The 18,569-nt window shown below is 43.9% G+C and overlaps 1 protein-coding gene across 1 annotated transcript in view; it reads left to right on the forward strand.

Annotated features, from left to right (window-relative positions):
* The first annotated feature begins 12,995 nt into the window (after nucleotides 1–12,995).
* Nucleotides 12,996–18,569, forward strand: part of CYP27A1 (cytochrome P450 family 27 subfamily A member 1) — a 42,791-nt gene continuing 37,217 nt past the window's right edge. Inside the window, exon 1 of the mRNA XM_082841480.1 lies at nucleotides 12,996–13,751. Coding sequence (XP_082697606.1) covers nucleotides 13,482–13,751 — 270 coding nt within the window. The 5' untranslated portion in view covers nucleotides 12,996–13,481. The remainder of the gene's footprint in view (nucleotides 13,752–18,569) is intronic.

Consider the following 18,569-nt stretch of genomic DNA (forward strand, 5'->3'; position numbering starts at 1 on the left):
CAGGTCTCACCCTCCTGCCTCCCCAACCCCCTGTCCTGAGGAGTCACTTTCAGAAGCCTTCAGACCTCCTCAGTAGATAAGCAGGCAGAGGCCATGACATGCTGAACCATTTCCTATCGTCCTAGTCTTGGGGGCATCCCCACCTCCAGACCATTTCTCCTTTCATATACCCACCCAGCCAGTAGCCCTAGGTCTTCCTATTCTGACCTCACATCACTACTTGTTCAACCTTCTAGACTTCTCTCTCTCATGGATGTTACCCCTTCAGCTCTTGTCTCCCTGTGAGGTGAGAGGTTTTATGAACTTTGTGAATTTCCCATGGCTGCAGTAAAGGAGCCCAGATAATCCCACTTGCTGTTGCCTGTCTGGGTCCATATATCAAAGGACGCAATCCAAGGGGAGGGTGGAAGGAGCTGTGGTTCCCCCTTCACACTCTCTGGTGTTCGGGGTCCGGCTCTCAGGTTGCTAGGGCATGCAGACTCTGGTGGCCTGGAGGGCGGGTTCCAGGAGCAGCCACCATTGTAGGATGGGCTTCCAGTCAGGCTCCTGACTAAACCTTGTACTCTGAACTGGATCTGCCTCCCCAAGACTCAGTAAACAGTGAGGGTTCAATAAATGTTGACCACGTGAACTGTGCGTACGGAGGTCTCACAGGACACAAACACCTAAGCCAGAAGCTCTGCCTCTCTCTCTCTCCTGGGCCCAGGGGGAAGCCAAGGTGGGAGGGTTCGGATCAGAAAGGTTGTTTTCACTTGAACGATGCTCCTCCTTAACCTGGCACTTCCTGGTTGCTGCTCGCCCCCTCCCCAGCCCTACAATCCCTTTACTTCATTTCATTTTTCTGTCAGCGGGGCCCAACAAGAAGCCAACTGGCTCCTTGACTCAGTTACCCAGGTTTTCCCTTTGACGCATCAGGCAGGATGCTCTGCTCACGGTCTGACCCCAGGCTTTCTCTGCCTTCATTCTTGAGCTTGGGAGAGATATCCTGCTTTGTGGCTCCAGGAGTTCTGTGGTGAGTTGGGAGGGAGCCCTGGAAAAATCACTGAGAGGCCTGACTGCGTTCAAGGCCACACAGTTGATGTGTGAAGGCCATGTTGACAGTTGTGAAGAAAGCTTGATGGCAAAGTCCTGGGTCACTTCTGTGCAGTGGTAAGGACTTCAAAGTCAGGTCCGTAGGAGAGGTCCTTGACAGTCCTGTTAAATCTCTTCTGCTAGACTTGAAGCCAACTCCCTCTTGTTCTGCAAGAGTGGGTGCAATATTCTAGTGCAAATGTCAAACCTTGTGACGAGGGCAGGAAGCAGCATTCCTAGGAAAATTAGCCACCTGCTTAAGCAGTTTTGTTGCGGCTCATCCTCTGGTGCAAAGGCTTAGGTGTGGAGGCCTGATAGAGCTGTGCCACTCCCTGGGAACCAGCTTCAGTACTTTGCCTTCTGAGAATCCCCAGATGGACAGCACAACCATTTCCATCCCCGTAACTGGAGAAGGGACCGCAGCATGATGGGAAGCAGGGGAGTGGGCTGTGGGGAAAGTAAATGAGTGGTGGAAGTAGAGTGTTCTTAGTAGCTTAAACCATGTTTATACTTTTAAAGTTTTCATCACCTTTGAGTATCTGGTATGTGTGTGTGTGTGTGTGTGTGTGTGTGTGTGTGTGTGTTGCTGGGTTGGAGAAAGGAATGAGGCTACTGTGTCATACTTCCCTTTCAGCCTTGAAAGAAAATGAAATCTTGCTTATTAAGAATTCAGCATACATACTTAACAATGCATACCTACAGTATGAGGTATTCAGCTAAATAAGGAATTTGGGGGAAGTAATGAGATTTTTGGGAAAGTTTAAATTTGAGGGTATAGTAGAGTAGATGTTTGTCAGAACATGTCAGTTTTTCCCTAACTTGATAACGTACCCCGTCCCTGTTTGGAGAAAGGGGAGCAAGTGCTCCTGAGTCAGGGAATGCAGTGTACAGGGTATTTCTGAAGCACTGGAGTAAGGATTTGGGGGTGGGGGCTGGGGGTGGGGCAGAAGGAGGGTGGTTACCATTTCTGTTTACTTCAAATTCACTCAAGCTTGATCAGCCACTAAGGAACTTAGAATGAATACTTAATGGAGAGGTGGCATGGGGATAAGAAAAGAGCGTGAACCTTGGAGTCTGACCTAGGGCTCAAATCTCAGTTCGTTTGTGTAGCCTTGGGCATGTCATCTAACTTTTTAAAGTTTTTAAATAATGCGAATTTAATACCTACATTGTAAGGCTGTGAAAATTAAGTAAAACATAGTAAAAGCACTTAGGACATAGGACTTAATGCATGGTTACTCCTTTCTCCATTTGCTATCCAAGCCCTGTTCCTTGATTAGGGAAAGGCAGGCAAGAAATGTAAAACCCTTTCCACTAAGGAATGAAGCAGCTGTGGAGACATTTTAGAAGTGAAGAAGGCCAGAACAGGGTTTGGCCTGGGTGATACCTCATCACCCCTACCTTCACTGTATCACCATTATTCATTCTACTGTTTCACACTTTGTTGGGGATTTATTTCTTTAGTTAAATATTTCACAGACAGAATGCAAATTAAAAGTATGTGAATTGGGCTTACTCAGTCCTATTCAGAGAGAAGCTTTGATAAGAAAGGGAGCATAAGAGAGCAGTGGATGCCTGGGGGCTGGAGAGGGGAGGAGCAGGGCACAGAAAATAGAGACCTTGAACTGGAGCCAAAGAACATGCACAAACATAACAGCTGTGCCGAGGGGACGCTTGTCGTTACAGGTACATTCTTACGATTTGAGGCTATTTAGTTGAGGGTGATTGTGCCTCCTGTGACCCTATCGAAAGGACACACCTTATTGCCCTCTGGGACCATCCAACAGTGGGCCAGTGCAGGAGGTTGATAATCCAGGTGCACAGTCTGCTCCGCTTCCCTCCACAGCTGAATTAGTTACCCAAATAAGGTAGTCACCAAAGGCAGCTGGGGGACCTCCTCTCCTGGCTTCCTCTGGATTTGTCCTAAGACTAAGCTCTGTTTACAGTATGGATTCCCCAACTGCTTTGAAACAGTGATGGTTTTCAGAGGTGTGGAGTTGAGGGAGCTCCATTTCATGCCACTTGAGAGTCTAATCCAGCCTCTCGAATGACACTCGGTCATTTAGATCTCCCTGTAGCAGTTTGCACCCTTGTTAATGTCAGGCTCATTTGACTTGACTGTTCCTCGGCTTTGGAGCATTGAGAGCTGCAAGCAGCCTTTATGTTGCTCTTGGCAGATTTCTCATAGGTGAAAGAATATGAGAAGGATCAATAGCAAGGTGGGTGTTTTCTAAAACCCATTTGTGCCTTATTATAATGGACTGAGACACATGGAATGCTACGGACTGTCATGGGGAAATCCAACACAATTTTAAAAAGATAATAATCTCTAAATCTCAACTAGTAAAATGAGGAGACCAGAGCTTACCTTGTAGGGTAGTTATGAGGGTTAAGGGGGCGGGGGGGCAGAATATACATAAAGCACCTAGTAAAGTGCCTGATACATATATAATGCAGACTAATAAAAAACAGTTAACACCACCAAAACCATTTTCATAAAGTAACAGTAACACCGTGTAACACAGCATGTTACTATTATAATGGTACTATGATACTATTATAGTAGCATGTTGCTCCTACAAAACTGTGATAAACATGGAATGGCAAACTGGTGATTTAATCAAGATAATTCATTTAGAAAAATTGAAGCCCTTAACATTAGTTGTCAGAGAAGTGCGGTTAAAACTATAATGAGGACTTCCCTGGTGGCGCAGTGGTTCAGAGTCCGCCTGCCGATGCAGGGGACACGGGTTCGTGCCCCGGTCTGGAAAGATCCCATATGCCGCGGAGCAGCTGGGCCCGTGAGCCATGGCCGCTGAGCCTGCACGTCCGGAGCCTGTGCTCCCCAAAGGGAGAGGCCACAACAGTGAGAGGCCCGTGTACCGGAAAAAAAAAAACAAAACAAAACTATAATGATACAGGCTGAGGAGCCAACGGGGAAAAGCTACCAACTGTGGGATTATGACTGAACCTCTAAATAAGAATCCCAGCAAGGCAGAACCACAGGGCAGTCATGGCTAAGCCTCCTTGGCTGGTCCCGCAGTCCCTACTGCAGGCAGGCGGCCAAGTGCTTCCTTCTCTCCCCCGTGAGGCCCATAGCACACGCAGCGCGGGGGCCTGAGCCGAGAGCCTCTAGTTCAGAGAAAGGGGGGCTGCCGCCTTGCATGTCACGCAAGGCACATTCCTGGGGCATCTGGTGTTAAACCATTCGTAGACAACCTGCTTCTGGGTCAGGATTGTGTGCAGCTGAACAGCTCCCTCACTGCAATCTGTTGAAAGTCAGCCCTCAACATAAGCGTTTGGAGAAAAAAAGAAAAGAAAAACTACAAGGAGACACCACTTACACAGCAGAATGACTCAAATGAAAAAGGCTGAAACTACCAAGTGTCTGCAAACATGGAGCAGCTGGAACACATACATTGCTGGTGGGAATGCAAAATGGTACATTGGAAAATAGCTCAGTAGGTTCTTATGAAGTGACATACACTCAACATATGACCCAGCAATTCACTCCTGCTTGCAAATGTTCACAGCAGTTTTATTCATAATAGCAAAACCCTGGAAACAACCCAAATATCCAACAACTAGTGAATGAATAAACAAATTGTGATATATCTGTTCAATACTACTTAGAGGAGGCCAAAAAGAGGAGTAAACTGACGCGTGCAACAACATGGATGAATCTCAAGAACGTTATGCTGAGTGAAAGAAGCCAGAAACAAAAGACTACGTACTTTATGATTCCATTTATGTAACATTCTAGAAAAGGCAAACTAGGGACAGAAAGCTTATCAGTGGTTGCTAAGGATTATAGATGACAGAGGGGAGGGAGAGTTGAGCAGGTTGGAAATATCCTGTACCTTGATCGTGATGGTGGCTATATGACTATGTTTGTTGAAACTCATCGAATTATACACTTAAGATGGATGAATTTTCTTATAAGTAAATAAAGCTGACTTTAAAAAGGCCAAGGAGAGGGCTTCCCTGGTGGCGCAGTGGTTGAGAGTCCGCCTGCTGATGCAGGGGACACGGGTTCGTGCCCCTGTCCAGGAGGATCCCACATGCCACGGAGCAGCTGGGCCCGTGAGCCATGGCTGCTGAGCCTGCGCGTCCGGAGCCTGTGCTCCGCAACAGGAGAGGCCACAACAGTGAGAGGCCCGCATACCGCAAAAAAAAAAAAAAAGGCCAAGGAGATAACCATTTCATGATGCATATGTATATTAAATAAAAGTACGATGAGATGACACTAGAATAGTTAAGATTTATGTATTTTTAAAAAATATTTATTTGGCTGCGTGAGGTCTTAATTGCAGCAGGCGTGCTCCTTAGTTGCAGCTTGCAGGCTCCTTAGTTGCAGCACGTGGGCTTCTTAGTTGTGGCTCCAGGGCTCCTTAGTTTTGGCATGCAAACTTAGTTGTGGCAGGCATGTGGGATCTAGTTCCCTGACCAGGAATAGAACCCTAGCCCTCTGCATTGGGAGCACAGAGTCTTATTCATTGCACCACAAGGGAAGTCCCTAGAATAGTTAAAATTTAAAAGGCAGTCAAGATTTAAGAATCCGCCTGCCGATGCAGGGGACATGGGTTTGATCCCTGGTCCAGGAAGATCCCATATGCCACGGAGCAACTAAGCCCGTGCGCCACAACTACTGAGCCCGTGAGCCACAACTACTGAAGCCCGTGTGTGTAGAGCCCATGCTCCTCAACAAGAAAAGCCACCGCAGTGAGAAGCCCGCGCACTGCAGCAAAACAGTAGCCCCCGCTCACCGCAACTAGAGAAACCGCGGGCGCAGCAACAAAGACCCAACACAGCCAAAAAAAAAAAAGAAAAGGAAATTGTTGCAGCTACCTTTGGAAAAAACAGTGTCCCACATTAGCCATCAGGAAAATGCAAATTCTAAATATACCATGTAATATCATAATTATTGCAGAGATCTGCATACTAAGACTGATAATTTCATTATCACAGTATTATCAGTAGCTCATCTGACCTGGGAACTCCACTCCTAGGAATATGCTAGTGATGGGGTGAATTGTGTGCCCCCAAATACGTAGGCTGAAGTACTGATCCTATTGTGACCTTATTAGGCAGTAGGGTCATTGCAGATATAACTACTTAAGATGAGGTCATACTGGAGCAGAGTGGGCCCCTATTCCAATATGACTGATATCCTGATAAAAGGGGAAATTTGGACACAGATATGCACACAGGGAATATGCCATGTGAACATGAGGGCAGAGATTAGGGTGATGCAACGAAGAGTAGCCCCCACTAGCGGCAACTAGAGAAAGCCCGTGTGCAGCAACGAAGACCCAATGCAGCCAAAAATAAATAAATACAATAAATTTATATTAAAAATTAAATTATTATTAAATTTGGTGTGTATATTTCCAATTGTGTGTGTGTGAGAAAGAGAACCAACTGTTGAAAGGGTTTTGTAATTCTTAATGAAATATTATGAGCATTTTAATAAAACTCATGCTCTTCACTGAATCATTCTGCCTCTTGTTTCCATAAATTCTTTTGTTTCAGGATAGAGAGCCTCATTCAAGTGTCAGATTATAGCAACAACCCCAGCTGCTCCCTTGTAATCGAGTGGCCCTCCCACATTAAGGAAGCAGCGGTTGGAGCGTTTCATCTCATTCCCTTTAGGGAAAGACTGACACAGCAGAGAACAAAATAGTTATTTGCTTTGCGAAAGTTGAACTTCAGACAAATGCTGAAATATTTGATTACTGAGAGCCAGGATTTTCTGCTCTGAGAGCAGAAGAGTTACCTTAGCTGGTAGAAGGGAAGGCAGCGATGCTGAGGTCTATGGAAAAGAAGGCAGTACAGATCATTCATAATCACTGGGACCCCAGTTCCTGAATTCTGGCTCTGACTTTACTAGCTGTATGACTTGGGAAAATTATTTTAAATCTCTGCCCCACTGTTTTGTAAAATATTAGGATAATAGCATTATTAACTCTTAGAGTTGATGCAGGAATCAAATGAATTAATATTAGAAAAGTGGTCAGAACAGTGCCTGATACATAGCGAGTCCTCAAATGTTAATTCTTCTTCCTTCTCCATTCCCCTTCTTCTCTTCCTCCTCCTCCTCCTCCTTCTAGGCTGATGTGTGTCCCTGATATAGGGGCCTGTGTCCTGCACTTCTCCTATGCCAATGACTGAGAATCTGAGAACAAAAAAGACCTGTACCTGCTTCCTAGAAGGGAAGTCCCAGACGTTTCCTCATGCCAAGTATGAGGACATCTGAGACATGTAGGCAGATAGGCCTGAGATGACCTCAAAGTTCTCCTTCAGAAAGAGTCACATGCTCCCAGGGGCCCATAAAGGCTGTGGAAGTGGGAAAGTAGGAGAGAGAGAGAGAGAGAGAGATTTGAGAGACTTTTGGTCAGGAGTAGGGGTAGAGAGTGAAGCCAGGTAGAAATGAAGATGTTTCAGTTAATGGCAGCATAGGCTGATAGTAGCTGAGGACCAGTTTGGGGCCCTCACATGTGTTAGGCACAATGTAATCCCTCAAAATTAGAACCAACCACAAGGAAAGGAAAGGGCAAGTGCAATACTGCAATTCTGACACTAAACCTGGAGTTAGTGCAGACTACAGTTTAAAGGCATAGTCCCCAACTAGACTGCCCTCACTTCAGATGCCAGCCACAAGTCTGGAGGTCCCCAGGCTACCTGTAGTTTTCACCAACTGGCCACCAATTCACATGTTCCTGCAACCCCCTGAGGTTTGATAATTCACTAGAATGATTCCAGAACTCAGGAAAGCTCTATACTTAGAATTACAGTTTTATTATTATGCTTATGAATCAGGACCAGCCAAACGAAGAGACCTATACCCTAAATAATAGCCAGGATATAAAGAACAGACAACCAGGAGAAAATACTTGTAATATATGTAACAGAGGTTAATCTGTTAATCTAAGTAGAAAAAGAACTCCAACAAACTAATAAGAAAAGACAGAAAATCCAATAAAGAAAGATCAAAGGATATGACTAAGGACTTCATAGAAGAAATAGAAAGGGTCAATAGGCATATTTTTTAAAAAACAGCCCTAAGCCTTTATAATATTTAAGGGAATTCACATTAAAATTTCAACATGCTTTTTTCAACTACAGGTGAAAAAAAGTTTATATAAATATAGAACAAGGTCTGGAAGATTATGCACTAAATTATGAACAGTACTTCACTTGGAAGGAATATAATTGGGGAAGCAAAGCAGAGGTCTTTTAATTTGTTTCCTTATATAAGTGGTGGGATTATGGGTGATTTTTACTTTGGGGTTGTTTTGCTGTATAATTTAATTCCTTGGAAAGCAATGTAAACATAACTTCTCTGTGTTCAGGAGGCTTAGAAAGTTTTTATTTGTTTATTTTAATTTTCAAAATCACAAAAATGTATGAGTTAATTAAACGAAAGAATCAGACCAGTTTTTTAACCTACTCTCGAATCTCAAACCAATTTTTTTATACACACTGTTTGTCCTTGTACTTAATTCATGGGTATCTTCAAATATACCTTTTCCCCAACATACTTCTTTCTAGATACCTCCCTCCCCTGAAATAGAAAAGAAAGGAGAAAAAAGAAAAGAAACAAAAAATAAGGTACTATATGTATGTACAGGTTTAATTGTTTTAATACATTATTATTGCTTTTACTAAATTTTTTGGCCCTGGTAAGGTCCCAAGTGACCAAGTTACCTGATAGCCAGATATCACTTTGAGACACAAGTTTCCAGAAATGTCAAAACAAGATGTTTTGCTATGTGACTTTTGAATAAGCCACTTAAAAAAACCCTGACATATTGCAAGTACCTACTACACAATTCTAAGAGCCAAGAGAGCATGCTGTGAAGTTGTGTCCCTGTCACCTTTGTCCCTGAGGCCACTACAATTACAAGGTTCTTGTGTATCCTTCCAGAGATAGTCTATGCATGTGCAAACACTGGCATAATTTTGTCGTAGCCTACCATACTACTGCTTTGCATCTTGCCTTTTTTATTTTATATCTTGGAAATTGTTGTATATCAGTACACATAGAGCTGTATCATTGTCTTTTTAAAGCTGCAAATGATTCCAATGCATGAATTTACTATAATTTATCTCATTAATCCCCTACTGATGGGTTCAGGTTGTTTCCAATATTTTCTTTATCTGTACAAACAATGCTGTAATAAATATCTTTGTATATTTGTGATTTTACGAATGTGCAAGTATATTCGCAGAAAAGAAAATCCCTACAAGTAGAACTGCTGGCTCAAAAGTAAGTGCACTTTAAATTTTGAAAACTCTGCAGCAATTTGTACTTCCTTAAACCATGACTGAGAGTTTGTTTCCCTATACCCTCAAATACATAGTGGTATCAAACTTTTAATCTTTTTCAATCTTATAGGTGAAAAATGGTTTCTGACGTAGTTCTGATTTGTCTTTCATTGCAAGTAAAGTTGAACATTTTTGCATGGGCTAAAGAGCCATTTATAGTTCCTCTTCCATGAATTATCATTCATTATGGTTTTTTAAAAAAATTTATTTATTTTTGGCTGCTCTGGGTCTTCGCTGCTGCGCACGGGCCCCCTCTAGCTGCAGCGAGTGGGGGCCGCTCCTTGATGCGGTGTGCGGGCTTCTCACTGCAGCAGCCTCTCCTGTGCAGCACTGGCTCTAGGACTTCAGCAGTTGTGGCTCGCGGGCTTTATAGCGCAGGCTCAGCAGTTGTGGCGCACAGGCCTAGCTGCTCCGCTGCATGTGGGATCTTTCCAGACCAGGGATCGAACCCGTGTCCCCTGCATTGGCAGGTGGATTCCCAACCACTGTGCCACCAGGGAAGTCCCACCATTCATTATGTTTAAATTTTTTATTTCATTTCATTTATTTTAAAACTTTCATTCAAGTTATAAAAATAATTTTTGCTATTTAAAGATTCTCTTGTAAGGTAAGAAAAAAAATCCAGCTACACGGTATTTATGAGAGATACTTATAAATCAAAATAATCTAGAATGACTGAAAAATAAGAGGGATGAATAAAAGATATATCAAACAAATTCATAGGAATAACAATAGTAGGAATAACAATATTAAAGTCAAACAAACTAAATCCAAAGCAATTTAATATTTTAATATTTCAAATTTATAAAAGGTGCTATATAAGAATATATAATAGTCAAGAATATATAGTATATAATAGTCATGAACCTTTATGAACCTAACAGCAGATCTTCAAAATATAAAACCAAAGCTGTTGAAAAGACACAAAAAAATTGACAAATCCACAAATCCGTAATATTTGGGGGATACTTGAACATGCGTCTCTCAGATATTAACAAATCAAGTAGACAAAAATAAGTAAGGCTACAGAGGGTTTAAATAACAAAATTAATAAGTTAATAAACAAAATACATATTTTTCAAAAATACACATGGAATATTCACAAAAATAAACAAGTACTAGACCATCAAAAATGTTTTAGTAATTCTAAAAAGCAGGTCATTAATACTCTAACCACAATGTAATAGCATTATAAATTAATAACAAAAGAACGGTCCCTTTCAAAACGAAAAACAAAACTACAACTATTTGAAAGTAAATAAAAACACTTTCCTGCATGACTTAGATTAAAAAGAAAATCAAAATGGAAATTACAAACTATTGGGAAATGAGTGACAGTGAAAGAAATTGCGTATTTAATCTTATTGGATATGGCCAAAATAGTATGATGTGAAAATGTGTAGCATTAAGTCCATTCATTAGGAAATAAAATTTCTCTAAGCAGTCATTAAAAAAAAAAAGTTAAAAATATAATATATCAAGAAAATGAACCCAGAGGGGGGAAAAAAGAATTAATAAAGGTAAAAGCATAAATTGGATTTCCACTTCTCTTAATACCTGACTCAGTCCTCTCTCAAAGGATAACTTGAAAAGCTGAAGAAAATATGACCAGCATTTACTTGAAGGAATCAGCATCAGAGAACAAACAAGGTAATAAAGATCTATCAGACAAGAACCAAGAGAAGACAGAACTCCAGAGGTAAGTTAGGCATTAGGTACCACTTTCCTATTAGTAGCATTTCCCATTTTCAGAAGAGGAAGCTGAGAAGTTGAGTGGTTTAGCCTCACAGGGCTGTGTGAAGAATAGCTGGAGTCCGTAATCTCTTATACCCAAACTTTGGGTTGGGACCCAAAAAGATTAAGGACTGGAAATAGACTAGCCTTCTAAAGAACTGCAGTTCAGCTTCAAAGCATCTCATTCCCTGAAACTGAATTATGGTGATTTTGGATTGTGGGTGCCTTTAGGCAACTGTCAGAAATAAAAGTAAATCTTCCACGGGGAAAATGAAATCATTCTAAACTTCAAATTAGTTCCACTAGAAACTTAATGAATACATTTTCTGGTACACAATCAAAAGAAACAAGGCCCAGGAAGAAACATGGCAATATGCACAAAACCACCAGAAATAATGGACAATAGAAATCGTCCCACATAGATTCCATGTATTGGAGTTATTGGTCATAATCCTTAAAACAACTATGCTTACAAAAGTAAAGGGTATAATAAAAAATAACATTGGGCTTCCCTGGTGGAGCAGTGGTTAAGAATCCGGCTGCCAATGCAGGGGACACAGGTTCAAGCCCTGGTCCGGGAAGATCCCACATGCCAGTGGAGCAACTAAGCCCGTGTGCCACAACTACTGAGCCTGAAGCTCTAGAGCCCGTGAGCCACAACTACTGAGCCCATGTGCTGCAACTATAGAAGCCCATGTGCCTAGAGCCCGTGCTCCACAACAAGAGGAGCCACTGCGATGAGAAGCCCGTGCACCGCAACGAAGAGTAGCCTCCACTCGCCGCAACTAGAGAAAGCCTGTGCACAGCAACGAAGACCCAACGCAGACAAAAAATAAATAAATTTATTTAAAAAAAAATAACGTTAAGAATTTTGGCATAAAACTAGAAATATTTTAAAGAGGACAGATTTGAAAAAAACTAAAGTTGAAAAACTGAGAAATAAAATAATAGAAATTTAAAATTCAATGGATAGATTTAACATCAGACACAGCTGAATAGAGAATGAGTTAGAAGAGACAAAATGATAGAACAATACAGAAGAGAGGGTAAGAGACAGGGAGGATACAGTCAGAAAGTCTAACATATATATATATAATTTGAAGTCCTAGGAAAGAAGAAAAATAAATGGGGTAAAAGGAATGTTTGAATATCTGAAAACTTCCAAAACTGGTGAAAGATATTCAGTCACAGAGTCAAGAAACTCTCTGACCCCTAAGGGGATAAATAAAAAGAAATCCACACCTAGCTACATCAGCTGTCAGTCTAATTGTTGCCCCTTGAACTTAATATGCCTTTTCTGCCTCTGGCTGCCGGTAAATAACCAATTCTTCAAATGGTCTTAGAAAAAGCTTTATCATTCTGCTGGTTCTACCTCTAATGGGTTGAATAAGCTTTGAGCTCGTGTATGAGTTATGTTTTTAACTTTTTGAAACTTGTACTTTGAATATACATATATGAAACAAAGAATTCATGAAATAATACTTTTCCTTCTTGCAATATTTTCTGTACTATTTTGTTCTATTCCATCTTATTAAAAGATAATTTTGGTCACATTCACTAAATCTGGTCTCAACCTGCAGTTTGAGAAATCCTGCCTCAGCAGACCAGGGAGTATGTGGGTGGTGGGGAGGGAGAGGGGTAGAACTGCATTTTTTGAAAACCCTGATATTTAAATTTGTTTGGCTTCCTCCCTCCAGGAATCAGATGACCCTGGAGACAGGGTCGGGTTTTTTGCTCTTTGCTTTTCTGCACAGGGGGATTTTTTGCTCTTTCCTCGCTCAGCCCTCAGACTCCGGGATCAACACTGGAGGCTATCAGGAAAAGCCAGCGGCCGGTTTAATCTCAACAGTCGGTTCCTGGTCCCTCCGGGAAGTGAGATCAGCTGAGACGCTGGCGCTCTGGGATGGCGAACCGGCCTCCCCGTCTTGGAAGGCTCCCGGGCTGCCGAGAACTTTGCCGCACTCCTGCCGGGAATTGAGACCAAGCGAGCTTCAAGTTCTCCTCGAGAGTTCGCGGAAGTGCGAGGTGGGGGAGTCGCGGAAGAGGCGGCCATCGTCAGCGCTCTGTGGGTCTCCCGTAAGTCCCCCGTGCATCTTCTGCCTTGGCGTTGTCCGGCCCCTCCCCGAGCCAGGAGGCTTACAGTTGGAAAGGGTGACTTCTGCGAGTCCCTTAGGTCCTATTTGGAGGGACTGAAGACCGCAAGGAAAAGTGAGCAGTAAGAGGCCTGGTCAACCTTCGTCCGGCCCGCCCTGCGCTACCGGTACCCTTGAACCCGCCCCTGCTGTTTTGTCTCTGGGCAAGTTGCTGGCGCTCTGTATTCGCTATCCAAAGGCGTGGCGGCGCGAGCCATGAATCGTATGGGTACGCTGGGCTGCGCAAGGCTGCGGTGGGCGCTGCTGGGGACGCGGGTGGCTCTCCCTGGCCTCGGCTCCCACGGGGCCAGAGCCAAGGCCGCGATCCCCAGCGCCCTGCCTGCGGCCCAGGCAGCCGAGGCTCCCGGAACCGGGCCTGGCGATCGGAGGCTGCGGAGCCTAGAGGAGCTTTCAGGGCCAGGGCGGCTGCGTCTCTTATTCCAGCTGTTGGTGCAAGGCTACGTTCTGCACTTGCACCAGCTCCAGGTAACCGAGCTGGGGGCCTCGCGACCAGGGGATGTGGTGCGCACCCGGACAGAGAAGTTGGGGATGGGGAGACGTTGGACAAAAAGTGAAGGACACGTTTAGCTCGGGACCGAGTGGGGCTGTGGTCATACCTTGGGAATCTGTAGGGGCTATGAACTGAAATGAACAGGTCAAGGGGTGGTATGAAGCAGGAGGGCACTGGACTAGAGGTGATTTGGGAGGCTAGGTTTAAAGTGGACAGAGGTTGAGATTCAGTCTCATCTCCTTGACTTCTCTTTTCACACTGGGTACTCCACCCATTCTAGACTTCTTCCAATTCCTTAAGTCTAGAAAGTCCTTCCCCCGCCTTAGGGTCTAGGAGGTTCCCTCTGCCTGAACTGTTGTCTTCACCCTTCTACTTAAACACTTGTTTTTGTCTCTGTGATTTCCCTGGGCTGGGTTAGACACCTGTTAAAGTGCTCCGGTAAAGCACCATCTTCTTTCTCTGTCACTTCCTCTGTGTTATATGTTTTTTAAAATTTATTAATTTTTAATTTATTTATTTTTGGCTGCTCTGGGTCTTCGTTGTTGTACGCAGGCTTTCTCTGGTTGCGGCGAGTGGGGGCTACTCTTCTTTGCGGTGCGCGGGCTTCTCATTGCGGTGGCTTCTCTTGTTGCGGAGCACGGGCTCTAGGCGCGCAGGCTTCAGTAGTTGTGGCTCGTGGGCTTTAGAGCGCAGGCTCAGCAGTTGTGACGCACGGGCTTAGTTGCTCCGTGGCACGTGGGAATCTTCCCGAACCAGGGCTCGAACCCCTGTCCCCTGCATTGGCAGGCAGATTCTCAACCACTGCGCCACCAGGGAAGCCCCTGTGTTATATGTTTATAAGTAATATAAACATTTCTTTAATATTGCCCTCTTGCAAGAATGTAAGCCCTGTGAGAGCAGGGGTCCTCCTGTTTGGCCTGTATCTCCAAGCCTGGCACTTGTAGATGCTCAAATATTTGTTGAATCAAAGAAAAGTCCATATATATATATATATATATATTTTTTTTTTTTTTTTTTTTTCCGGTACGCGGGCCTCTCACTGTTGTGGCCCCTCCCGTTGCAGAGCACAGGTTCCGGACGTGCAGGCTCAGCGGCCATGGCTCACAGGCCCAGCTGCTCCGCGGCATGTGGGATCTTCCTGGACCAGGGCACGAACCCGTGTCCCCTGCATCAGCAGGAGGACTCTCAACCACTGCGCCACCAGGGAAGCCCGAAAAGTCCATATTTTAATTGTATCCTCAGGCCACATCATTTAAAAATGAAGTGATTGATTATATGATCTAATACAACTATCAAATGCTTTCTTAATAAAATTAATATTTCAAACATTAAAAAAAATAAAGTGGGCAGAGGTTGAGAGAGAAGGGAGCTGTCTTGGTAATAGAATAGCACATGCAAGTGTATAAGCTGCCAGATGTTATAGAACGACTATTTATCTCTGGTGATATTTATGGTGATATCGGCTACCACAGACTTCTTCCAGAGGAAATGGCTTCTGGAGGATTACAGAGGTTTGGCGATTTGCAGGGTAAATTTCCCCTTAATGGAGAAAAAGATGTCATTGCTCAGAGAGTGAAAGCAAAATCATAGACATTAAGGAAAAGGTACATTTTTGTTATTAAGAAATCAAAGTCCAGTAAGAAGGTTTTATCCAGTGGAACACTGATATGAGGCAGGGATGGATGGATCGCCCACTGTCAATGGACAGAGACTGGAAAATCCAATGTTGGTTAAGTTGGAGAGGTTTTAGGAAGTGAACCGAAGAGATTCATGTGGAATTTGTCTTTCTGATGACTATTAACAAATATTAACGCACCCACTCTGCCCTAGGCATTTTTCCAAGAGCTGAGCTTCAGTGAGATGTGGCCAATACCCACGTGGGGGTTAAATGCTTCTTTGGGGAAGAGGGGTAACAAGGGAGTAAACAAATCAGCAAACAGCTAATTTCAGAAAGAAAGCTGAGTGCCCTGGGAGGAGAAGCCAGTCCAGGGCTGGGGAAGGAGTGGGACCTTTGATTCGAGCATGCCATCCAGGCTCATGTGTGGTTGTCAGTGATTGACTGGAGTAGACAGGCCTTGGGCTGGGCTGATGAACAGACTGGTCACCAGGTGGCTGTGCTGGGCAGTAGTAAAAAATGAGGAGGAGCTGTGGGGACTTGGGATACAACAGGCCTTTGAGGAGGATACTGAAGGCCAGACTAAGGGCCCTGGTTCTTCTGAGGAGCCATGGTGAGCTATTGAGCAGGCATGAGGTGAAGATGGCCTCCAGGGGACACTGTCCAGGTTATGGTGTGTACAGTAGGATGGATTGGACAGGAGAGGCAGAGAGGGCCTCGGGTGACAAAGGGTATGGCATTATCTGAGCCACCCCCCAGGGAAAGTTGGACTGGGAGTTAATGATGAGGGAGCAAATGACTGTGAGGGTTTGAAGGTCCAGACTGAACACAGTTTCTCTGCACCTGCCTGGGCTGCTGCCATCTCCCCTAGGGTCTTCTCCGTTGGGTTCATGTTTCTGAGGCATGGTAGGCAGGTCACAAGGCACTCGGAGATGGTTAAAAATAAATTATTCCCTGTGTGCTCAGCTCCAAGAAACCAAGTAAGCCAAGAAACCAGTGTCCTGAAAGCGTCCCCTGCTTGATTTAACCTCTGGAAACGTGAGCAGCCCAGTGAATGCCCCAAGGGTGGGGACTAAGGATTTCTCACCATTTTTCAGGGAAAGTTTATTGGGAAGTTTTGCTCAGGACTATCTCTGTAGTGGTAACTACCAAGAAATTCTCGACTGCCCTAGGAAGTGGAGGAGGAAGCAGGAGAAAGCCAGGAGTGTGTGGCCATTTATTTATTTTTCATTTTTAAAAAAATATTTATTTATTTGGCTGTGCTGGGTCTTAGCTGCAGCACACAGGATCACGGGATCTTCGTGGGGATCTTCATTGCGGCGTACAGGATCTTTTTAGTTGCGGCATGTGGGCTCTTTTAGTTGTGGCATGTGAGATCTAGTTCCCTGACTAGGGATGGAACCCGGGCCCCCTGCATTGGGAGCACGGAGTCCTAACCATTGGCCTACGAGGGAAGTCCCTGTTTGACCTTTTATTTTATTTTTTTAAATTAATTTATTTTTGGCTGCATTGGGTCTTCGTTGCTGCGCTCTGACTTTCTCTAGTTGTGGCGAACGGGGGCTACTCTTCGTTGCGGTGTGCGGGCTTCTCATTGTGGTGTCTTCTCTTGTTGTGGAGCACGGGCTCTAGGCCTGTGGGCTTCAGTAGTTGTAGCATGTGGGCTCAGTAGTTGTGGCACATGGGCTTAGTTGCTGTGCGGCACGTGGGATCTTCCCGAACCAGGGCTCGAACCCATGTCTCCTGCACTGGCAGGCGGATTTTTAACCACTTCGCCTCCAGGGAAGTCCCCCTGTGTGGACTTTTAAAGGAGAGGCCAGACTAGAATTTTGCAGAGCCTCCTGGCTCCAGCCTTTGTATCCCAAAGATCTGGAATCACATGAACCTGGGCTGCTCCATGGGAAATATATTAGCCCTTCCCACTACATGTGGCTGGTGTGAGTTAGTAAACAGCGGAGTGCTGCACATCTATAAAAGCCAGTTAATACCCCTATTGAGAAAGAGGATGCTTCCAGTGACCCACTTTGCATCAGTTCAAATCCATTTGGTTGCCACTCTCACCAGCTTAAACTATAAAGCAGCTTTATTGGTTCCTATAATGGAAAAATCTAATAGTTGTGTGCCCTTCAGGTATAGTTTGCTCTAGTGATTCACAAGACCATCAAAGCCAGAGTTCTGTTCTGCAGTTCTCTTGGCTCTGCTGTCTCACAGAATTTAGTTGACTGGCTTGGGTTAATTGCCCATTCCTAAATCCATCATAGTGGCCATAGGTGTACTCTAGCTTAGACTCATGCAGGCTTACTCCTAAAGCTGGGGTTGGGGGCCCTGCCACCTAAACAGGTGCCTGCTGCACAAGGAAGAGGACAGGAAATGACATAAGGGCAGCTGACCATAATGTCTCCTGCACCCTCAGTTGTCCAAAACGGCATATCACACATAAAATTAATAAAATCAGCTTAGGGAAGCATTGTAGGACTTTAAGGGGTTGGAGTGGGAATTGGGACATGTGAAAGCCTTGCTAGTCCATAAATGCCAGTTCCTTTCTCTTTTCTAACTAAAATAATGACAAGAGTGCTGAAAAAGTGAAATGTGAACATATGTTAAATTTATATGTAAATTTATGTAACAAATTGATATCTTTCAAAGATGTTGACCCTGAGAATGATGAGATCAGCTGTCTATTCTGTAGCTCTCATTGTGGACTACCTGGGTTGGTGACCCCTCCTGTGTCTCCCTAATGCTTCCTGTACATATTTGTCATTTCATATATCATGTTTCTTTTTTTTATATATAGGTACAATTTTTTTTTCTTGTGATGAGAACTTTTAAGATTTACTCTTTTAGTAACTTCCAAATATACAATACAGTGTTGTTATAGTCACCATGCTGTGCATCACATCCCAGGATGTAATCTTGTAACGCCCACTTATTTATTTTATAACTGGAAGTTTGTACTTTTTGACCACCTTCATGCATTTTGCCCTCCTTCCATGCCCACCTCTGGCAACCACCAATCGGTTCTCCATATGTATGAGTTTTGTTTTGGTTTGTTTAATTTTTAGATTCCACATACACATGAGATCATTCAGTATTTGTTTTTCTCTGTCTGACTTATTTCACTTAGCATAATTCCTTCAGGGTCCATCCATGTTGTTGTAAATGGCAGGATTTCCTTCTTTTT

The sequence above is a fragment of the Leucopleurus acutus genome (genome assembly GCF_964270905.1).
Source record: "Leucopleurus acutus genome assembly, chromosome: 6".
NCBI classification, from domain to species: domain Eukaryota; kingdom Metazoa; phylum Chordata; class Mammalia; order Artiodactyla; family Delphinidae; genus Leucopleurus; species Leucopleurus acutus.